The sequence below is a fragment of the Anser cygnoides genome, chromosome 1 (assembly GCF_040182565.1).
Source record: "Anser cygnoides isolate HZ-2024a breed goose chromosome 1, Taihu_goose_T2T_genome, whole genome shotgun sequence".
Taxonomy (NCBI): Eukaryota; Metazoa; Chordata; class Aves; order Anseriformes; family Anatidae; genus Anser; species Anser cygnoides.
Genome location: NC_089873.1, coordinates 87,702,528 through 87,726,362, shown reverse-complemented (window position 1 = coordinate 87,726,362; position 23,835 = coordinate 87,702,528). Strand labels below are relative to the sequence as shown.

The window sequence follows — 23,835 nt, the reverse complement described above, 5'->3', positions numbered from 1 at the left end:
TGCCTTGGCCCTGGGCTCGACGGGCAGGAGCAGCAGGAAGCCGGGTGAGCAATGCAGGCGCTTGGGTCAATTGGGAGGAATCTGGGGGCGTCAGCAAAGACCTGCAGCTTTTGGGAGGGCACAGCTTATGGCAGGGGGTTCCTGTCGCTGGAGGAGGAGCCGGCTGTGGTGTGGTGCCGGGGACAAGGGGAGGTGGTGAGTGTCTCTGCCACCCTTCCTGCCCCCCACTGAGCATCTTGCACCTTGCTGCTGCACAGGTAGACCAGGGTCAGGAAGGATGCGGCCTTGCTGGGGCTTTTGCAAGAGGTGGAGTACCTGAGGGGAGTACCTGAGGTGCCAGGCTCTGCACCCGGGCAAGGTCCGTGCCCTGGGGAAAGGGCGTTAGCCCCAGCCAGCCTTCAGCTGCTTACCCAGCTGTGCTTCGCTTTTAAATATGGGCTTCCCAGTGCTCAGTGTGAATTTGCTCAGGCTGGGGCTTTGGAGAGGTGTAGGGAGTGATGTTGAGAGGTATGTGCTGGCTCTGTGGAGTTATCCTAGTGCAAACATGGCTTCTGGCTTTGTGAACCTCCACCTGTCCTGGTGCATGGGTGATGTGTGGCAAAAAGAGCTGTGCGAAGTGCCTCTCTCTGCTCTGACCCCCAGCTGCATCCACATGTGGCTGGGGGTTCTGCTGAAGCAGGGTAAATGGGTGCTGATTCAGCTGAAAGGGTTCCTGTCTCCAAAACATCTATGTAATGAGGTGTGGGGTGAGGCCCCTTGTTTGCAGGCACCTCTCTGACCCCCCTGGGGAAAGCAAGACCCATTCCCGTGGTGCCCCTGGGGGCTGGCATCTTGTGCTAGGTAGCATTTTTGCCTTGTGGGTGATGCTGGTGACAGATATTTGGATGAAATACATTCAGAAACATTGCAGTGGGAAGCTGGGCTCCACTGGCTTTTCTCTGCAGTGCCGTGCTTGATACTGAACCCATTTTCCGCCCCTACTGGTCCCAGTCTCCTGGTTCTCTCACTGTGGTTAAAGCCCTAAACCAGTCATGCCCTTCCTCTCTGCCGTCCCATTTGCCTCTTGCATGGGGTTCCCAGACAAGCCAAAGGCAGGAGCCACATGTACCTCGTGTGCAGTACAGCAACGGCCCCAGCTCCCCGGTGGCTTGCTGAGCTAGAGACCTCTGGGCATACACAAAGAGCAGTGTTAGTGGGAAAAAGGTGCAGGTCTGTAGGAGACGCGTGAGCACGGATGGAGCCAGCTGTCCTGTGTGGGAAGGAGGGCGGCTGGCCCGGAGGGTGCGGGGGAGAAAGAAAAGCCAGAGCTGAAGCAAGCTGCTCATCTCCATGGCCAGGAAGATGAGCGGCTGGGGCTGGATGTGGGAGAATGGCACAGGGCCATGTGTTGAGGAGCGAGCTCTAAGGAAACTGAGAGAGCCGTGGATGTCGGCTCCTGTGAAAAGGTTGTTGGATACCTCACGGCCTGCAGAGGCTGACAGTGTGGTGTGTTTCTGTTTGTAATCATTAGCAGGGTCTTTACACAAGCCTGCTGTCACCTGGGGCTTTGTCTTTGCAGGGAAAGGCACAGGATTCCTGCATGTGGTCTGATGTGCAGCTCCTTGCTTTGCTTCTGGGCTGGCTCTGTGCCGTGGATAAACATCCAGGCTACCTGAGGAGAGAAAATCTCTTCCGTATGACCCTTGCCTCCTGAGCAGGCAATTCAGGTTGCAAAGGGCATTTCAAATGTTATAGATGTGCTGGGGTCTGGGTTGGATGTGGCTGTGGGGGCTGTGACATGCGTGTGTTGAGCAGGGGGGCTTGTTGGTGCCTATGGGGAGGCCACGGCTCTCTATTACCTTCATTGAGAAATCCAGCTAGGCTCTGCATTCAGGGGTAAGCTGAATTTATATGCTGACAGCCCTCCCTCAAAGCCACAGCACTGGTATGAGACTCAAAGCAAAGAGTGAGGCAGCATCCTCTTTGTGTACAGTGAGCCGAAATGGTCTGATTTTTTTCCTCAGAAGCTTCTGGGTGACCAGCCATGTTAACACAGCTGCAGCTGTGTCTCTGCAGGGGTGTTGTTTTCCAAGCTGAAACCCAGAACAATTTCCTCAAAGATGAGCTGAGGAAAAAAGTGACTTTGCTGGGAGGAGCATTGTTGTTACTTGAGTGATGGGTTGGCTCTGAACAATTCCCTTCAAACTGGAGAATCACCTAATTTAGGTGGGAAGGGACCCCTTGGAGGCCACCTAGTCCAAGCCCCGGGGAGCCCCCAGATGAAGAAGGAAGATTGCAAGGCATCATTGTGTTGCTGAGGAGACAAAGTCTAGAAATAACTCTTGGCCCACAGGGACTCAGCGGGACTTTTGTGGTAATGTGAGTGGGGTCAAAGTTTCAGCCCAGCTGTGGATCCCTTCCACGCTGTCCTCCAGAGGGGTGGCAGTGCTGGTTGGAGCATGACCCCTCGCTTCACCATGGATAATGCTGCTGCCTTCCTTGCTCCCTGCTGCTTCTGGCTGGGGTAACCCCTGCTGTACCCCTGGCAGGAGGCATATCTCACCATGCATAAGGCCAATGTGTTTGGTCTTCCTGCTCTGGGTCTCTGAGTATGTGCTTCCAGGGGCCTAAACGCTCCCCAGACCTCCCAGGTTTGCATGAGTTTGCAACTGTGCTTCCTGCTACTGGTTGGTCTGGGCGTACAAGGAGAACAAATGTTGGACGCTGTTTCGCACTTCGGTCAGGTCGTGCTGCAGCCAGGAGGAGCGATGGTCCGTAATGGAGAACATATGGGCTCACACAAAAACACCCTCGCTTCCCTGCCTGTAAGATGGAAATAATAACTCGGTGCCTTAACGAAGACTTGCAGGGCTTGCTTAAATAATTAAGACCTCATCTGGAGGAGATGGCGGAAGGGCGTTGTGATTTTGACGGCAGGAGCATGGCCAGTATGCCTCCTGCCCTCACACCCCATGGGAAGGTGATGCTGCCTTGCCGTGGGGACATGGTGGCCAACTACATGATGGCCACCCCACAGCCCTTGTGGTGGCTGTACCTGGTGTGAGATCAGCCCCATGTGGGGTGTTGGGTGGTTTCACTGGCCCTGTGGCTCCTGTAGCTGTCTGGGTCCGTTCCTCGCTGTTGCTGTCCTGTGTGGCTGTCCTTGCACATGTGTGCTCTACATCAAATATTGGCTGACTCAGAGCAAGACAGCAACATCAGGGGACTATTTATTTTTTTCCTCCTCCACCTTTTTAGCTTTTTAAACCGAGACTTTTTATTCTGCCTTCAGGGAAGGCATTACTTATCTTTATCTTAGAGCTGTGTTTAAAAAAAAAAAATCATTTTCCCTTTCCATGCTGATGTTTCTGGGGCAGAGGAAAAGAACAGCCTTTAGCAAAGAGAGTTGGGTAAGGCTCCCAACTCCTCCTCTCTGTCCTCCTTCTCCAGGGCACCTCGTCCTCACTTTTCCATCCCTTGCTCTTGGCGTTGGTTCCTGGAGGAAGGGAGGCCAGCTCTGCTCTGTCTCCTGATTGATGGCTCTGCTCCTCCCCACATTGTTTCATATTTTCTTGGCCTCTCTTCTCCTGCTGAGCCTGACACAGCGATGAGATGAGGTCAGTGCTCAAGATGTTTCAAGAGCCAAGGCCTGGGCTCTGTAACACGTGAGGTCCTCTCTGGTCCCTTGGGGTTGTGTGGGGTCCTTTTGGTGCCCAAAGCTGCCTGAGAAGCCAGGTGGCTGGGCTGCATAAACCTGTGGTGTTTGTTTGGTCAGGGTGAGACTGTCTCCCAGCATTTTGGCATGTCCTGAAAGCCTGTAAGAGTGAGCTGCTTCTGGAAGCACCAAACAAAGTGTTTATGAGAAGAAATTGCCCCCGAGACCCTGGCTGCCACCATATGGGCACGGAAACCAAATGGCTGGGAGACCTCATGGGACCACAGTGCCAAAAAGGGTCCCTTGCAGCCCTCCCTGGTGCTGGGACCATGCTGGCACTTCTGCCAGGCCAGGGTCTCATCCTGGCAACCCTGTGCAATAACTGGTTGAAGTCTGTCAAAGCTGAGAGGCACTGAGCAAAGCAACTCGCCAGTAAATGAAGTGGCTTTTTTCCAGGGAAATTTTTGCTCAGCAGAAACTATGTGGTTGCATCTGATATGGAGTTTGTAAGTGGCCATTAGCTTGTTGTGGATGAGAACAACATAATTGAATTTAAGGGAAAGGTTTAAGAGGAAATAAACTTTTCCTTTTGCATAGAGTTTCCTGCACCACCACCACCCCGTCTCTTTTATTTTTTTTCCTCCAGCTGATAGCTGCAAATGTCAATAGGTTGCAGTTAATACGCAGAGACAAAAATAAGAACAAAGGGAGGAGAAATGAAGAGGAAAACTAGGGATGTCCATCTTCACTAGAGCCGGGCGTATGTAGCAATAAACGTTCACAAAATGTGCTTCTGAATAAAACATGCAGACTGTCTTCCTTAGCGATTGTGACCCATTTCATTCCCAAACACTGTTGAAAAAAATTTTCTGCCTACAACGATGTTCACGAAAGCAAGCCATCTTTTAGAGTAATGTGAATAAACGTAATTGAGCGCCTGCACTGGCGTTATTCTCAAAGCCATTTTGAAGAGCTCTATTGGTTGCGTGATAGGCTCGTGGAACAATTCGGCATGATTGCAAATAACTTGCAGCTAGAAGAGGATGTGTCTCCTGCGTGTGAAGCATGGCCTCTGGCTGGAAGCAGTGCAGTATGACTTACATGACCAGTGGCATAAAGAAAAGGGGGGGCTGAGGGGTGGGATGTTTTCTGCGATGGGGTCCCAATGAAGCCGCATGTTAAAATGCCTTCTTGCAAGGTACTTGTCAGACTCACCTGAGGGGCAGCCCTGTTTGCAAGGAGACAAGCTGCTCGCTGATAATTCAGGGCTGGATAATGGGGCTGCGTCTGTCCGAGGATTTATCTGCAGCGAGCAATTTGATCAGCTTTAATCATATGTGACAGCAACGCGAAGTGCAAAGATTTGGTCAATCAGGTTGAATTAATCCCCCCTGTGCCTCCATCAGTGTCACCGAACCAGGGATCAGGGCATGCCCGTGTTGCTTCCTCGCTCAGCCCACGGCCGTGGGACATCAATCCCCAGCTCCCGTGCATCCCTGTACTCCTCTTCCTCAGCCCTCCTGGCCTGGGCTCTCTGGGGTGGGGATGGAAATGAGCTGTCGCTTTGCACAGCGTCCATTCACCTCTGGCTGTTGCAAAGTCCTCTCCAGTGGGTTTTTCACTTTTTTTTTTTTTTCCTGGTGTAGCAGTGAGTTGCATTTCATGCGCCCCGAACGCCGGGGCTTTCCCGGCGTCTCCCGGATGGCTATTGCACATTAAGCCGTAATTGCACTGTCAGGGAGTTTTCCTTTCTGATGCTCTGCCAAAACGTTCCCTTTGAAAAAAAATTATATCTATAGAGGTTAGCTTGGGCAGGAAATAATCCAGACAAATGCATGCTACCCGATCTTCAGGCCAATTAATCTGAAACAGATACTCGGGGAGAGGGTGATAGAGGAAATGCTGAATGGGGTCTGCGGGGAGCGGGCGGCAATTTGGACGCCCTGTAAACCTGCAGTGCAGATCCTGGCAGTGGTGCTTGGTGCTTGTGGGCTGTGGGGAGGGCAGGAGAGGGCTCTGCTTGCTCTGGAAGAGGGAGGTGACGTCTGTGTGCAGCACAAGGGGTGCAGCACCACCACTGCTCTGTGCTCCTCGGGCATCCCCGGCTGGCTGTGGGTTGTGCCTGGAGGCAGTGGCTCACAAAGCTGCTGGACTGGGGTGATGTTCTGGTGGAAATAACCCATGGGTGACGTGCAGGAGAGCTGTCCCTGTTGCTTGGCTTCCCCCTGGCCAGGAAAGAGTTTTCCATGCAGTTCAGGATGCGCCAAAGGGCGACCCTGTGCAGAGGCCAGGTCTTGGTAAACGCAGAGAGCATCCATGGAAAATTAAGAACAAATGGCAAAACAAAGAGGGGAAAAATGCCTTATTTCACTTTCTTGATTCCATTTGTGAGGATTTGAGATTTTGGCTTGGAGAGGAATGAAACATTGTTCCGAATGCTTCATTTTGAAAATGCTGAAGTGAAGCCTGTTGGCTGCCTGAAGTCACTCATTGCATTTTTATTTATTTTTTTCACATGAAGTGTTGTGCAGGCTGTGCCATTCCCCTGAAGGCTTTGGTGCCATCAGATCTGGATCGATGATGGGAAAGGCGCTACCAGTCGTGGCATCAGGCAGTCCCCAGTAGGAATAGGGGGGACATTGTGGAGGCATGGCTTTCTGCAAGCAGCGCAATGAAATCTCTGATAAGATTAGTAGTAATCTGATGAACATTAACCAAGGGAGTGGAGGGGGATGGGATGCAACTAGGAAAAGTTTGATAGAGAGGTCTAATAGCAGGAAGAAGATTTACTGTGAAATAATGAATGCTTTTGCACTACAAATTGATTTGGAAGAAAGGAAAAAAAAAAGGAGTCAATCATTCTCTCAGGCATTCTCTCTCATTGCTGTTTAATTTGTAGTTGTAATGGAAATAATATCTATAAACTCTCACTCAGGAGCTCTTCTTCCCTTCCTGACCCTACCCAGGAAAAAAAAACAAAACACAAAAACGTCAAAGCAACAGAAAACCTTGAACAAAATCCTTAAGCAAGTTATCTTCAGGAAGGGGTAGCATGAAATATATTTTATATAGATTTTAGTCGTGTTAGCTGTGCTATTTAAAAATGAATTGGATGCAGCAGGGAGATCAGCAAGAGCTGTTGTTAATAGCCTCTCTCTTTTCAAGATACTTCTTAAAAAACCCAAGCATGCTCCCTTTGTGGGATGTACAGCTGGAGTGATAGGAGCTGCTATCCAAATCTGAGCAGTGCAAAAGGTGGGTCGGGTGTCCGAGCTGCGGGAGGGGAGCTGTCAGCAGAGCTGGCAGTAGCTGAGCACTAGAGGAAAGAAGCCTGAAACAGTGTGGGGGAAATCTGCCCTTTGCATCCCTCCTGCCTTTAGGGGAGCAGGCCTTGCCTCCACCTGCACCCCTGAGCCTTTGTGCTGTGCCCTCCAGCCCGCTCTGAGTCTTCCTCCTTCAGGCCGTGCTCACTCTTCCAGTCCAGGTCTCTGCAGAAAGGAGGATCCTCCTGGAAAATGAGAAGATATGAGGTCTGGTCAGTGATTGTGAGGAAAGCAGGGACATTCCTAGCAGGCTTTTGGTCAAAAGCTGAGAGAATGAAAGGTGGAAATCAGGTGGGGAAGTAACTTCTGCTAGCAACACTGGCTTTCTTTTGACGGAATTTTGATTGCTTTAAAGTCACATACTGTGCGTGCTGGGTACTTTTTTCCATGGCTAAGCTTGCAACGTGAGCAGCTGAGCAAGGCTTCGCAGCCTGCATGAGCAGCTGATCTCCCAACACGGCACCGGGTCCCGTTAAATGGACCGTGGGCTGTGCAAGACACATGGCCTGACCCTGCACGGCTTGGAGAGTGGCAGGAGACCCGGCACTGCAGCTCCTTGGTGCCTGTTAGAGGTGCAGAGCCTGGTGCCGGAGCATCCGGCAGGACGGGGACGGTGTCCTCCCCTTGGGGCTTTAGGAGCCCTGCAGCTGGTAGTGGGGCTGGGGAACAGGGCCCTTTCCTGGACCTTTCAGGGAGAATGAGGTGAGCCAAAAAGCTGGGAGCACGTGGGGTATTCTGCTCTCCCGGCAAGCAGATGTGATGTCCTCAGCAGCTTCTGGCTGGCAGCAGCGCTTCAAAGGCCTGCAGAACAAAGCTCCCGTTTTCCTTCTGTTTCACCTTAAAGGCAAGAATAAAGCAGGTCTTCCCCACGGACTAGAGAAAACCGTAGGAAAGCGTGCCAAGGGGAACAGGTGCCTCCTCTGGGACATGAGGCAGGATTTCCACTGACACCAGTCATGGCACACTGCACCCAGCAAAGCAGTGGTGTGTGGGCTGGGGACCCCCGCTGAGGCAGGGATTTGGGGATGCCAGGGGGTGATGCCGGTGTCTCACCAGGTGAGGTGGGAACACACACTCCCTGCGGGGAGTGGGCTGGACAGTGAGCTGTGCGCTTGTTGCTGGTGCTTAGTATTTATTAATGGCTCGGAAAAGTGGGGGAAGCAGCGAAGCAGCAAGGTTTGCAGATGGCATGAAATTATTTAGGTGAGAGAAGGCGCCCGGCGGGACTTACCCACGGCAGGTGAGTGGGCAGGCGAAGCTCGCTGTTGACAAACACAGTGCAGAAGGATGTCTCTGTGCCTTGCCAGCCTCTCGATTTACCACGGCTAGCCGGGTGACGGCAGGGGGAGGCTGGGTGTCACTGCACACAGCTCAGTGGAAACATCTGCTCAGTCTGGAGCAGCCGTCTCAAGAGGGAATAAAATGGCTGGCTGCATAAAGAGAGGGATTAAAAAAAAAAACCAGCCAAAAATGCCACCTCTCTGCTGTCTGAGCAAAGTGGGTGATTTATGGACTGGGGCAATCTTCTATTGCATGAGTAATGCAGGTGAAAAATGGGAGCCAAAAATGGGCAAAGAAAATGATGGATCCAGAGAGATGGAAAATAGTGACTGTCTTGCTCCCACTTGTATAAGGAGGGTCGCGGTGAGGTGTCTAAAAAATAAAGAAAAATCAATTTCTAGAATCATAGAATGCCTCAGGTTGGAAGGGACCTTAAAGCCCACCCAGTTCCATCACTGGTGGGACACCTCCCACCAGACCAGGCTGCCCAAAGCCCCATCCAGCCTGGCCTTGAGCACCCCCAGGGATGGGGCATCCACAGCTTCTCTGGGCAGCCTGTGCCAGGGCCTCACCACCCTCACAGTAAAGAATTTCTTCCAAAAATCTAATCTAAGTCTAAATCTTCCCTCTTTTAGTTTTAAGCCATTGCTCCTTGTCCTCTCCTGCAGCAGGGGTGCTGGCACCTCTGCCTTGTGCAAAGGCTGGGTCTTGCTTAAATTACTCGAGCAAGACAAGCCTGTGCCTCTGATACGGTGAGGAAATGTGACCTAGTTAAGCCCAGCCAGTTTTGACTGTGATGAAATGGAAGCGACTTGTGTGTTGCTGAAATCTGCCACCAGAAGCAGGGCACTATCTGTGCTGCCTGCCCAGCAGCCACCCAGTGAGGTGTCCGTAGGCATCCCACCCCTCCTCATCCTCATCCCCAGTGCTGCTGCCCCCGGATGGGCAGTGGGTACCCCTCTCCGGAGGAGCGCTGGCCATCCCACGCTGTGCATTGCACCGCTGCGTGAAATCCAATTAAAGGGCGAAATGAATTTCGGAGTCGCTGCGAGGGGACGGGAAATGCCCATGCACAGAGGAGCAGCAAGGAGACAGCTCTGGCCTCGTTTTTAAGCCCAGCCCGACTGAAAAGCTGCTGCCGTGGCTGCAAGGGAACTATAAACGTACCATGCAATAACGTTACTGCTTTGATGGATGCTGTAAAGGCTCTGAATGCTTTTCTTTCTCTCTCTCTCTCTTATTTATTCATTTTTTTGTTATACTATGGCCTTGTACCTTGCAGTGTCCCTCACTGTAAGATGCCAGCTTCATTTGTAACTCAAATCCTGCCCTCTCCTCTCTCCCTATCTTTTTTAATGGTCACAAAACCTTTATTTGCCACCCCTTTCCTTGAGGAAAAATACAAATGCTCTAGTATTTCAGGAAACAAAGCATTTCTTCTCTCTTCTTGCTGCTCCCGGGGCAGGTTTATGCCTCTCTGAAGCAGAGGTGACTAGCAAGGAGCTCCAGCATGGGCTGCAAAGCGTGTGGAGCATTTCTCTTGGAGAGGGACTGTCCTTCAGGGACTCTGTGGGCCTGCGGAGGAGAGCTTCTCCTTGGGCCTGTGGAAGAGAAACTTCTTGGTGCTGAAAGTTGTCAGTTCTGTCATTTTCCCCCTCAGAAATTCCCCCTTCCTTGCCCCCCTTGCTGGTGCGCGCTCAGGCTGCGGGGCCAGGTGGGACGGGGGCCAGCAGCGCGTGGGGGCCGGGCAGCCATTAGGTTCAGGGGAGAAGAGGTCCCTGAGGGCCAGGAAAGCTGCAGGCGCAGCCCCTGGCTGCAGGAGTTCCTGTGCTGTGGGCTGCCAGGAGCTGGGAGGGCCCTCAAGGGAGTCACACAGCACTTCTCCTGGCTTTTCTGTGCTTTTGTCCTAAATGTCTGCTCCAGGCCACTGCTAACAGCAGCGTACCAAGCTGGATGCCCACTGGACTGGTGAAGGGCAGTTGTTCTTACGTTCTGCTCTCTGTCGGTTTTTGGATTTCGTTCACCCTCCTCCTTCTGGCTCTCTGGTTGTTTCCCTGCAAGGATGACTTCTCCTCTCTCCCGCTCTGCTCTGGCCTGCTCGTGCCTTATAGGATTTGTTGCAGCGTTCAGCCCTGGCTTGGCTCCGGCTGCGGGTGACTCATTCTCTGTGCCGTGCCTCAGTCCCACCTCCCGGCTCTCTCTTGGACATCTGCTCTGTGCTGCCTAACTCTAACGTAGCCTGCCCAAAAATGAAGCCCTGCTCTGTCTCCCTTTACAGCAAAAACCTGCCTTCCCTGGAGGGCTGGGGCCTCTCCAAGGGCACTGCAGGCTCCCTGGTGGTGAGCGCCAGCAACGAGGCTTTGGGATGGTCCCCTCCACCTCCTTCCTCCTCCTGTCCCCAGCCTAAGATGTAGCTGGTCAGCGAGGGCATGCAGTCTAACAGAAGTGGAAGGCTGAGTTTCTGGCCAGTATCATCTGACCAGACAAAAACTTGATGAATGTGTTTTCTTTTTCTCCTCCTCTGCTTAAACGAATTCAGGCGAGACCAGTGTTTCCTTCTTGGTGAGGGATTTCTGAGGGTCTGACTCCATGGAAAGTTTGACGGGCTTGGGTGAGCGGCCAATTTTTGAAGACAGCATTTGTTGAGGGTTTGCTCAGTGCCTGGAATATAAAACCGAAATAAACATATACATTCAGTAGCTGTGCTTAGAGTAAGGGCTTGGTGTGTGTACTGTCCAAACACACAGGAAGGATTCTGCTGCTGCAAACCCAAGCAAACCGGTCAAATTAAACACAAAGGTTTGCACTTAAGAAACACCCCTGCAGATCTGCAGTTGAATAACATCCGTGCTGTGAAGGGAAAAATCCCAGGCACATTTCTGAGTGAAGATTTCCACAGCTTCTTAATCTCAGTAATAGTAAGTCTTTCTATAGGTGCTTCTCGCCTTGAAGTGTCTCCAAGTGCTTTGTGCATGTGTATATGAAGGTGGTGGTGAGCTCTGGGGTGGGATGTAGCATCCATTCTGCATGACCTACAGGGTCCTTGGGCTCGTTCTTCCCGTTCCAAAGCCCCCCAGTACACACGCGGTGCTGTTAGCTCCCTCTGAATTCTTCCTCCCCCTCCATTTCTCTGGACTTTCTCCACATCCCTCCTTGCATCCCTTGCTCCCACACTTGCCCTCATGCCCGGAGCGCCCTCCCTGGTACTGCTGCACATACAGTGCTCCTCTTCCTCGGCAGCCCTCTGCAAAGCCTTCCTCCTGGAGAACTTCCTCTTCCTCCGTCTCCTCCAGGATCCTCTGTGCTTGAGCTCGTACCTTCCAGTGGAATTTGCATGCCCTGCCTGTTTCAGCTTGTAAGCCACCTGGGACAGCAAAGATGTTTTATCTGCAGTGACAAATTGCTGCGTGAAGTTACACTGCTACTTGAAAAGAACAACCTCCGTAACAACATTGCAGCCTGATGGCCATGATATACCTGGGAGAAGGTTAAAGAAAACAAAGGTGAGTGCTGATATATTGACGGCTGAGACCAAAGAAACATACTTAAAGTTTTCCTTATCTTGTGCTTTGCATTTAGTCCTTCTAAGATCATCTGTCAATTCCCAGAGTCCCGTTTTAGGCAGAGGAAGAACAAACTTCGTGCACCTCAGGGGTGGCCAGGCTATACCAATTTTAAAAGCCACCCAGCAAACCCCCACAGGGCTGAGATTCCTAGCTTCAGATTATACCGATTGTATGGTTTAAATCATCTCAAACCAGGACTCTAATGCCATGTGCCTAACCTCACTCATCAGGCCATACCAGCTGAACCTCTGCCATACCCGTTCACCTTATTTTTTGCTTCTGGACTGGGCTTCTTTGGGATTTCAAATGTCTTTACAACTGCATGGAGTGCCAGGCAGTTGGCAAGCAAGCTGCCTTGAGCTTCTCTTCATCGTCCTCTTAGTGACTTGCAGTTCACAGATTTCCACCCTTCTCCATGCATTTGCCCCAAGCTCCATCTCTAGCTAGGTGGTTCCTCAACATGGAGAGCTTGTTATGCTCATGTAGCGGGGAGTGATCTCCCTCCGCTCCGAGCAGGAGGAGAGCTGGTCACAGTGCAGCGGGAGACTCGGAGCCTTTGGGCCATTCCCCACGGACAGGGTGGATAGTGGGAGTCACGTGGCACCTGTCTGATAGAAACGGGCGTGGGGCTGGGCTCACCGATTTCTGCAATGAAACAGGCCAGAAAGCACCCAGGAGACAGGACCAGGCCTTCGCCATTCTTTCTGTGGTCAGCAATACGAGGCAAACCTGGCAGCTCTAGCAGCTACAAGGCAGTGTAACAACAGCTGTATGAAACCTTAGGTTGTTGAACGAGATAAGCACCTCTTACGAGGATGATGGAAAGTAGGATGGAAAGCACCTTCTGTGTCATATTGCCCAGTCCCCAGCTGTTTGAGGTGTAGGGGTGGTATCGGTAGGGAACTGCCCTGGCTCTGCATTAAAACAAACTGGGATTTTTGTCCTGATTAAACCTCCTGGAAGGCAACCCCAGAAAAGCACTTCTTGGAGAGTCAGGACCTTCTTCTCAGTTCCAGCTGAAATGTTTTCCTGGCAAATTTATACTCGCTTCTGCCAGCACTGCCCTTTCACTCTAACAGCTCTTCTCTCTTCCTGGTGCTTCCCTCCAGGGTATTTATAAGCAACAAATATATCTCAGCCTGCATTTTGCTAGACTCAAGAAACCAAGCTCATTTACTCTCTTCTTGTAGAAGAAAGCTCTCTCCTCCTCTGGTCATCCTACGAGAGAAAGGCTGAAAAAAGGCAATTTTAAATTAATTCATCTTTTAAATGGATGTACAGTATTCTGTACTTCTTTGATGGCATTAAAATCTTCCTAGTTCTATTAGAAATCCCTCATCTGATGTGTCTTAGGTTCACATTTGTCTTTCTCACATCTGCATGATATTGCCAGCTTGCAGTCATTTGATCGGCTAGTGCACTCAGGTCTTTCTCCTCCTCTGTCACTTCCAACTGATGAGCTCCCAGCTGGTAGCAGAAATTCTCGTTATTACTCCCTCAGGGCACGACCTCGCGTTTTGTACTATTAAATTTGATTCCATCTCTATTGCTTCTGTCCCTTTTTCGTAAGAAAACTGCTCTGATTAGTCACCGTATAATGCCTTAGAGACCTAAAGACATATTCACTATATTTTTATTTTTAGAAACCGTTTGCTGTTTCAGTATTTTCATTCAGTGAATGATGCTGATGTCTCTCTGTATTACCACATCTTTCTAACAGGAACTCCAGACTGATGTGGAGAAGGGCAGGGGAATATTGCCTCGCGGATGAAATACACGGCAAGAACAGGTATAGTTCCAAATTGTTTCAAGGAAATAATTCTTTAAGTTGGTTGTCATTCTGTTGTATGAAATGATCAGACATGGTGTCCAATCAGCTGAAAAGTGCAGGTGTGGAAATGTTCTGTTTTACCTAACTATTTTTTCCAAAGCAATCCACCCTTGCTGTGTCTGAATTTACGGCGTCTCGCTGCCGGAGCACATATCTCTTCTTCAGCACTGTCACAGTGCTGGCTTCCAGCACTTTTGGTTTTTAACCATCAAAACTATTTTTATGATGTTCAAAGTACTTCAGAAACAACTGTCTTTATTGCTTAATTATTATGCTCAATTACCACGGCAGTGGGCAGCCTATGAAGATCTGCAATGGTGATGAGAATTCATTTAGTCTGACCTCCAACTCTCAGCTACAAATAATTGCTTTACCCAGAGAAGGCCTGATGCAATGCAAAACAGCCCCCCTGCCCCTAGGCTGCCACAGCAGCCCTGAAGAGCCTCTGAGGCTGCGTGTTGCCCACTGGAGAGAGCCCCGGACTGACAGTCCTGGGGTGCCCTGGCTGCACTGTGTGCTGCAGGCAGGCTTTGTGTGGCCACAGAGAGACGGAGAGCTTGGTTTTGAGAGTGTGCTTTGGAAGGAGACATCTTTGGAGAACCATGCTGAAGGAAATTGCCACCGCGAGAGCTGTTTTACGGACAAATGTATTGCAGGAAGCAGATGGGGGGATGTACACAACAGTACTGCAGAATTTTATTTCCCGTGTCTGGATTGCTAGGTGTTTCACAGGGCCGTGAGCTCTTTACTGGACTACTCCTTTGTAGCTGTCTGAGCAGCATCCAAAAGCAATAGGCCTTCTCTCCCAGAGGGATGTCTGCAAATCCATCTCTGCAAATGAGCATTGAGGTTACTTGGGCTGCTCGTGAACCAGACAAGGCCACTGTGTGTAGGGAGCCACAATAGTGCCGTGGTATTAAAATCAAAGGCAGCTTCCACTTGTTCTCACTCATGCAAATGGGGCACATCCCAGAGGCACAGGACAATGTGTTATGATGGTCTTCAGAGGGGTGAAACTTGGTGTCCAGGAAAGAAGTTTCCAAGCTGCCTCCTGTGTGTGCACTGTGGGTGCCCTCTGTGTTGGGGTGCAGTGGGGTGCCTGCGGGGAGATGCACCTCTGCGCCCTGCTGCCCTCAGTCAAAGTGGCAGAAGGACAGGATCTCTGTGCACCCTTTCAAGATGTAAGTACCTTTTTTTTTAATTTTATTTTTTTGGCAAAGACTGTTTCCTGCCTTGTCCAAGCCCGTTAACGAGGTGCCTGTGACACCTGACAGGGCCTGCCTATGGAGACGTGGAAGAAAACAGCAGAGGGAGGGGGAAGGCAAAACGTTGTTTTGGAAGCACAAGAACTTCTGAAACATTAATCTGGTGGATAACTCCCTGCCAGCTGAATTTCACTAAACCACTGATCTGAATCATGTCACAGATGGTATCGTCTTCCAAAGTGTTAGCAAAACACGGGGCTCAACCTTCAGTGGCCGTGCATCGCTATTTCTGATCCAGCACAACAACATGCCTGTAAAAGACAGAGCTTGTAATAACTGCAGCTCAGGAAAAAAAAAAAAAAAAAAAAGAAAATAATAACAGTTTGAGATCTGGCTTGCAGAAGGAGAATTGCCTATTTTGCTCAGTGCAGCAGTGAAGATGGGCTCATAGGAAAAAGAGCAGCACAAGCTCTGCTAGACTGTGAGATCTGCTTTGATGCCCTTTAATAAGTGTAAAATCCCAACTGGCATTTCTAAGTGGAAGGCAAAGGTGTTAGGCTTGGTAAAGTAGGACCAGTCATGACACAGGCAGAAAGAGGAGGAAGAGATTGCCTGTCAGCTGGAAGCCTCCGTTCCTGTTATTTCATGACTGCAGGAAGAATTTAGGTTTGAAATGTTGTTTTAAATATTAAAACCCGTGCTACCTGCAGCAGAGATGGATAAATGGTTGTGCTCCTGAGCATGTGATCTCTGATAACAGAAGCTACACCTGTGTTATCACAACCTAAGGTCTCTTTGGCACCTGAATTTCGGTGCATGTCCTGGCCACATCCCACCTTCACAGTAAGAAGCGACCAGTGCTCCCCACCAGCCTACTCCTGCTTTCCACACAGGAGGGTAGCACCCAGGTGCTACGCTGCTGTCCCTGGGCAGGCAGCCCCTCCGTGGCTCAAGGAGGGTATCCGAAGGGGCTGCCTCTTCCCACCGGGCATTGAGCTGCTGGGAGAAATGCAGGAGCTGTCCTGAGCACTCCGGCATTATAATGGTGCTACAGAAGGACCTAAGAGGAAATTAATAGGGCCAGAGTAACCGGATTTGAATAGCATGTAATACAAAAGGCTGAGGAATCCGTCAGCCCGAGGCAAGACCTCTCATAGAAGATGTCAGCCCAGCCAGTTAAAGTCAGGCAGCCTCAGAAGAAACTGAGTATAATGGCAACCTGCATAATAGGCGCTGCTACCACCTATCACAGTAATGAGATTTCATAAAGAAAAGCCCATCTCAGTGGCTTCCAGGAGGATTTACTGCAGCAGACAGCTGGGCACATGGGCTGATTAAACACAGATGCAATTTTGAACAACTGCAACAGCCTATCACGTTTTACAGTACCCAGACAGTTCTAGCTAAAAGAGATGCAGCAGACACATTCAATCCTTTTTTAGCTCGTCTGAACGTATACACGCTGTGAGAAAACTAACCGCCGATTCCCTGCGAGGAGGATGGTACAGCGCAGGACCCATTAGCAGGATGGTGGCACGTCCTCTTGGTTAAGAGGTGGGAGTTGCTGTCGTACCTTCTCCATCCTGGAGAAGGACCTGGAAGCAGGACTTGGTTGTGAGTCTGTCCACGCTTGACTCGGCTGTGATGCTTCATGGCCAGCCAGGGCCGCAGGCGCAGCCCCATCCATCGCTCCCAGCAATAAATCGGTGAGGCTGTTACACCTTTTCTCCCGCCTCAAAGTGAGCTGCTGCCTGTCTCGGCCAAGGCACTGCCAGCAGGAGCTGTGACTATCTGCACTTGTGATTTTGATCTGCGATTGCCTGGTGACTTGTCCAAAGCAGTAAGAGCTATCAGGGAAAGAGATGGAGTGAAACGTTACTGGTACTGAGCTTGTAGACAGGATGCTACTCAGGCCTCGTTTTCCCCCAAGGAAAGGTTTTGTTTGATCTCAAGGTGGGCTGGATCCCACTCCCCTTCCTCAAGGCCCCACTGCAGCAAAGCAGTGGCTTCTAGCACCAAGCTTTGAAATGCTAAGTGTGCTCAAAGGATCTGAGGACACGCTTCACAGACAGGGCTCATTCAGTGGTGAGATAATCTCGTGAAAGAAGGGGACGGTGCAATTAAGTGAAGGGATGCCAAAGGCAGGGAAGATGTGGACTTCTTCCCTTATGACTCTTTGTAATACTGGGGCTGAAGCAAAGTCACGATTCCTTAAATCACCTAACACCTGGAGGCCACTGGCAGGCTCGCAGCACAAAGTGGATGCTTCTGTTACTGATGTTATTATCATCATCAGTCTTGCTAACCAAGCAATGATATAAAAACTCATTGTCCAAGGAACTGTATCCACCCTCCCTTTCTATGCAATATGGCTTTAATTATACTCAAAGGATCTAATGACAACTTAGGGACTAGTCAGTGCCTTTTGAAGTCAACAAAAAGATTCCCGTTGACTAGAGTTGGCATTGGCTGAGGACCATAAACTGCAGGAGGATGTTTGGATCGCTGTGAACCTGCACCGGACTCTGTTGAGGGGTGGCTTTGCCCCCTGGGAAGCCGCTGGTGTCAGAGCCAGCAGAACTGAGCACCCATGGCTGCCAAAATCAGGAGCACAGATTTATCAAACCATCCCCTGATGTGGTGTTCATGTTGACTCCTGAGATGTAGAGGCGTTGTGTGCTGGTCTGTAGCAATCACCACTTACCCACGCACCATCCCATTGCATCCCTGGACTGCTATTTTCCTAGCTGTAAGGTGGGACCAGATCATCAACTTATCACCAGCTCTTAAGAATCTGACCTCTTTTATTTTTTTCCCTCTTGTTCTAGGAAAAAATGGCAGTCCACGCTAATTTTAAAACTGACGAAGCTATCAAATTAGATTCAATTAGGCTCTTTCCACCCCTTGCACATGCCTGAAAAAAAAAGCTTCAGTTATTGCAGTTTAGCTGACGATGCTTTTGTGCAAGAAAGGAAAGGCTCCAGCGAGTTTCTCTGTAACTGAAGCCATATGGGATCGAGACTTGTTGGACCAATACTGAAACGTGTCTGTGTCACAGAGCAGTTTTGATTCCAAGACATACAATGGACTGTTTGCAAAGTCACATTGCTGGTTAAAACTACATTTTTTAAAATCGACAAATAATTTAGGGACTCAGCTGCTTAGGAGGATATGGTCTAGCTGATTGCTTGGGAAAGTTTTAAAAAAAACCAAGCCAGCCTGAGGTTCTCTGTTGACTTGTTTTCATATTACATCTAACAACCACACTGTGGTAAATGTTTGCCAGCCTTTTAGGCAAGTTGCTTAAGGCATGTCAAGAGATAAGGAGAGTTAAAAATGATTTTAACCTCCTAATTTCCCATCCACCCTCCCCAACACATGCATGATTGCTGCACCGAGAAGCAGGTGAGTTGCTAATGCAGATTAAGTTGTCCTTCGAGGAGCTACTGCAATTAATCACCCAGTAACTCCCAAACAAAGAAGTATTGTCGTGACACATCAGTGTTTCCAGATTTGGAAAGGACTTGATAAACGCTTAACTGTACTCACACAGCAAGTGAGCTGTGGCAGAGAGAAAAGCATGCCTCCTCCAGAGAAGGGCATGGATTCAAGGGGAACATAAATTCCCTGTACTGCCTGCTTGGTCAGTAACCTGCGTGGTCAATAATAGCTTTTATTTTATGTTATTTTGGTTTGGCTTATTGTATTTATTTATTTTTTATTTTACTGTATTTTATTTTATATAGGTGTTTGGCAGAAAAGAAGCAGGTTGGAGGAAGTCAGAGGTGTTTCATCCTCTCAAAGCTTGCTGGTGACCGGAGGCTTCTTCACTTCCATGTATCATCTTCCACTGCTGCCCGTAACCACTTGAAGTCTCTCTCTATTACAATATGAGGTATTCCCTTTTTTTTTGGTTCTTGTTCTCCGTGTCACATGGCTTTGTAATGCGAATGGAAGGTAGCATTTTGTGGTTCTCAAAGAGCTTTGGTAATTCTGGGTTAAGTGCAGCCTGGGGAACTGCATTTTACCACAGACAGCGTTCATGTTATCAGTTATTGTACTACAAAAGGACCTAAAAATCTCATTATGATCCCCTCTCCAAAGGGCGTAGTATCAAAATGCTTTAACGAGGCAGGTAAGAGGTTACCTGTGGTTATGGTGCCACGTGGCACTGTAAATTGAGGTAACCTGAGCCAGCGTGCACTGGAGAGAGGCAGGCACTGGTGGCAAATCACTCAGATCACAGCTCAGTGCCTCCAGCGCAAAATCTGAGCCGCGTAGAAAGGGAGTGGAAACACCACGAGTGACAAAAACAGGAATGACCTTGTAGAATTTGTTGCTAACCAAAGCAGGTGAAGTCATCTGCAGTTGTGTGGGAACCTGCCTGCTATGGGGCTGTAGGGTATCAGCTTCCTGGTGTGCATTTTCCAACGCAATTTACCGCTCAGGCAAAAAAAAAAAAAAAAAAAAAGCAAACAAACAAAAAAAACCCCACCACACAACACAAAACCAAAACAGAAAAAATGAAGTGAAAAAAACAAATGTTTTTTTGTGCAATGCCTCATAATAAGCTCTCTCTGTTGCAGCAGCAGCTGCAGTTTCTCCTCTCAGATTTCTCTTCTGTTATTACTGAGAAAGAATCAGCAGCTGCTTAGGAAGTAATCCAGAAAGATTCATTGAGAGGCTCCTGGTGGTTTTTCAGATACTGATCGGACAGAAGTAACGTCTTTGAGGAAGGGATGGGGTCTTCTGTGTTTCACCTGCTCCTCATAAATTAGTGGCTTGTGATAAGATGTTTATCTACAAGGAAACAACAGGAGGAAGAATCAAGAAATAACAAGCCCAGGTGATGGGAGACAAGTGCATTTTTAATATCACAGAGGGGGTGTGGGAATTGCTTAGGTTTCTTTAATGATCATTTTTGCAGCTCTTTAAAAGCTCGTGCTCAACCACACTGCTTTCCAGCTGGCTGTATCTGGAGGGATCACCCAGGAGAGACAGGACATGGGCTCCTCGAGTAGTGTACCTTCAGGACACAACCACGGTGGGGTTGATTTGGTGCTGTGCATGCCCTGTGTTTCACAGTTGGGTTGTCATCAGGACAGCCATGTCCACCCATGGCTGGAGGCCAAGGCCTGCTGGCTCTCCTCATGCCTCGCCTCACAGCAGCCCTGCCTCTGAACTCCCCCCGACAACATCCCAAGCCCAGCTGGCTCCAGGAGTGGGGATGCGGGGGCAAGGTGGAGCCTCCAAAGGTCTCAAGGCCGTGAATCTCACTTTACAAAGAATGAAATGCAAAAGTTTCCTTCTCCTTGGTCACTAGGAGGTAGGGGAAGAAAACAATTAACCCAAGCTAAAAGCAGTTGGGCTCGTGACGTCCAGTGCTCCCAAATGCTGTCCACTGAAGTACACGAGCTCTCAGGAATGTGGAAGAGATAACTGTGGAGGCTAATAGAGCCAATTATTTTTATGGAAAAATCCCAGCTCTTTCTCTTTATTGGAGTGGGTTCACGATCATCTATATAAAAGAAAGCTGTGTTCTGAGGACACACGCATTTGCATACGGATAGTGTTCTCTTGCAAATTATTTGAATAAAAATAAAAGAAAAATGAAAACAGGAGTTTTCACTCAAGGGAAAAGTTAATGAACTCACTTCTCTTTCTTTCACTCCCTGATTAAATATTATGTTACCATTTTATCTTTGTGCATGAAGAGTAAAGCCCTATTCTGTATTTTGCCAGCTTCATTCATGAAGCTTTGTATTATTTTTACTGCACTAGAAAATTAAAAATGACTCTCTCCACATGAGAAGCAGAATGAAGAAGAGAAGAGCAGTAATTCCCAGCAGTGTGGAGGAAGGAGAAAGTGAAAGATGAGACATCTTCTTTTGTTTGTTCGAATAGGCATGAGATGTGCTCCAGCATGTGCTGATGGGAGTATTTCAAGACCAGCTACAGAAGCTCAGCGAGAAATACAAAAAGCATTACCTGCCATGTAAGATACGTATGACTTTCCTTTCTGAAGAGTGTTTTTTTTTTTTTTTAAACACTCATTGTTTCTGAGAGCCCATGGGCTCAGCAGCAAATTGCAGTGATGTTTTAGGGTTGACTGCTTGCTCGTTCTGATTCAGACCCTGTGGATTTTCAGTTTTAGTAGCTGGAGTGGGTTTCAGCAGATTTTCAGCTAGACAAGCTGAGCATCACTGGACTTGCCTTTCTGCAGCGGGCAGGCAGCTCAGCTGAACCAGAGTTGCTCACGTGGTGCACCACATTCTTTTAGGTGGCAGGCTCTTTTTCAGCAGTGGCAACACTTAGAGAAAGAAGTCCAGACTCGTATGCTGGAGGATGGCTCCAGAATTGGCTTGGTATTTTATTAACACATCAGAAGGCTATAGCCATGGATTTGTCGACCGCTGGATATAGGAAATTTGGAAGGAATGCCTGTCTGAGGCGGCACCAGAAACCTAGCTCTGTATGAAAGAAACTTGATGGGGAAAATCTGTTACCTGCTCAATATGGCTGTTTTTCAAATATTTTTGAGAATGAACATTGTTGCTCACAATCTACGAGGGGGTGCAGGGTTTTATAGAGGCTTGATGCCTGAATGGCTTGCAGTCATGTACAGTCTTGCAGCTGTTGAGATGTAAGAAGGAGTAACAGGGGATCACAGAAGAGATGTCCACATTCAAACCTTGTAAAACACTTTCCTGGGGGAAAAATGTAAATTCTTAGTAAGGGTGAATGAAAAGCAAGTAAGCAAACATGCAAATGAGAGTGGGAAAATGAGTTTTACTATTTGGAAGTGAACTCCTCCATCCAGGGATTTCATTTGTGCTACTCCTACTGGCCCATTTCAGTAGGAGCAAGTCTTCTAGCTGCCAATCAACCATTTTCTTTTTGATAATTATTCATATTGCTGTAGAAACGGAAATTATCTCTATTTTCTCACTTCCCAGTTGAAAACTGTAATTGCAGCTGCTCCCTCCCCCTTGTTTGGAAGTTTTACATGCAGAGAGTCATCAGCCAGGCTTGCCTTAAATCAAATCTTCCCATGCAGCCTGGATGCTAATCTAGCAAGCACAACAGCTGCCTATTCTCAGCAAGGAGAAACGCAACACATTTCTTCAGCCACTGGCTAGGGAATTCCTGCTCAAAGAAGAGGGCTACGCCTTGTCTGGAGCCTTTATAAAGTTATAATAAAAAAAATAAAAGTTTATAAAGGCAGTTTCCTGCGGGCTTCACAGTTACTGCTAATCATCTTAAACTGAAATAGGGCTTCCAAAAACAGCATGTAAATCCCCGTAACACACCTTCAGTTTCTGTCTCCACGGCTACCCAGCTGCCCTGATCCTCTGTGACAGGCTCTGGAAACGCTGTGATGCTTCCTTTCGCACTACTTTACAAGCCCCTTCTACCCCCAAACCTCTCCACAGGCAGACATCCTCCTAGCTCTTAGCTCGCATCACTCTCAGAAGACATCATCTCTGCCACGTGGTGGGTGACGAGCTGATGGGGAAACCCGTGGGATGTGTGAGTGGCAGGGGACACAGGGATCTCTGCCTTCCCACCAGCGGAAGGGCGCTGATTTCCATGCGTGTACAAGAGAAGAGCCGGAGCCCCCTGCGCAGGCCTGCCCTGCCTGGCTGTGCTCACTCATCTGCCCAAAGGCTGGGTCTGAAGGTCTCTTCAAAACCGTGTTAATAGCATTTATTCATGCTGCTTTTACTGAACCTTCTCATTCTGCTCTAAGACATGCAGCTCGTGAATAGCAGCTACTTCCCAGCCAGGGAAGCGGATTTTGGGGGACACGGTATATGCAGCCTTATTGGACATTTTCCAGTGACTTTATATGCAGACACTGCCTTCTCACTGAGAGCCAAATTCTGCCCTCTTCTGAAGTCTCTTGGGTCTAAATTATTGAGATTTTTATATATTGTGATTTGAATCTCAATGTGTTTCCTTGCTTGCCATCCCTGCGGTCACAGGGTAGGCAAGGAGACTTTGTGCTGCAGTTTACCTTGCGATAAGTGAGCTTTTTTGGTTGTCCTGGTGAACCATATGTTCCCTGTGTTGCCAAAGCAGGAGCACTTTCTGCAAGGGAGCATCCTCAAGGATGCAGGATTTGCAGAGGCACGGATGTATGGAGCAGCGTTCCAGCGGCATGCAGAATCCCCCAGCTGATGCTCATCTGAACGTCTGCAGTGAGATGCATCTTCTCGGGGTAGCTGGCACCTGAGATTCCTCCTTGAATGTTACCCAAAACTCACAGAAGGAGTGCTGGATGAGCTAATGAACCTTTTGTGCTTGCAGATGACCCCGAAGCGCTGCAGGGTCAAGAGCATGAAGCCAGACTAGAATCAACGAGGCCTTATGCAGACACTCAAGAATAAAAAGCCAGCCAGTGGATTTGCAGATGGACTAAAACAGCTTGTTATCTGATGTCTCCTGGGCTCAAACACTGAGACATCTGCAGTTTTTGACCTGTTTTTTCCCTCTGCTGGCTCAATACCTAGTTAGCTGGTCATCCAACGTGGAACCAAAACAAAGGGAAGAAGACAGCAAATTGCAGTAAGCAGGAGATGCTGGAATATTAAGATGCCAAAAGGACTAGAAATAAAATAAGAACACAGGTTGCTTTGCTCTCCTGTATTATTTGTGCGTAAAGCTTTCAGAGTTGTTTTCTGGAATTCTGTTGAAAGCAGAAGTTTCAGATGCCAATTGTCACTGAACTTTTATGTTGGTTTTATTCTGCATGTATTTTGCATCTCTAATCTCTTCACTTGGCACTGAGTTAAAAATGAACCTGGAAAACATACATTAGGACTGGCTTTCCCCGTTTTTTATCTGAGAACACGAAGCTCTCTTCATATCATCTCCTCCCGTCCCACCAGAGGGTGGGAAGAGCCCCCAGAGCAGGCTGCTTGGTTATCCTGTGGGCCGTCCTCTGCTCCTTGGGGCACAGCGACCGTGCCAGCTAATAGCATGCCTCTTCCCT

General features: G+C 49.0%; 1 protein-coding gene across 2 annotated transcripts in view; it reads left to right on the top strand.

Annotated features, from left to right (window-relative positions):
* Positions 1-23,835, top strand: part of PTGFRN (prostaglandin F2 receptor inhibitor) — a 103,546-nt gene that overhangs the window by 6,482 nt on the left and 73,229 nt on the right. Inside the window, exons 2-5 of one of the 2 annotated variants that reach the window (XM_048071586.2) lie at positions 11,532-11,741; positions 13,525-13,593; positions 18,587-18,735; positions 20,745-20,835. In XM_048071586.2, the coding sequence (XP_047927543.1) occupies positions 20,772-20,835 (64 nt within the window). In that variant the 5' untranslated portion in view covers positions 11,532-11,741; positions 13,525-13,593; positions 18,587-18,735; positions 20,745-20,771. The remainder of the gene's footprint in view (positions 1-11,531; positions 11,742-13,524; positions 13,594-18,586; positions 18,736-20,744; positions 20,836-23,835) is intronic. The other variant, XM_048071588.2, reaches the window with a different exon arrangement.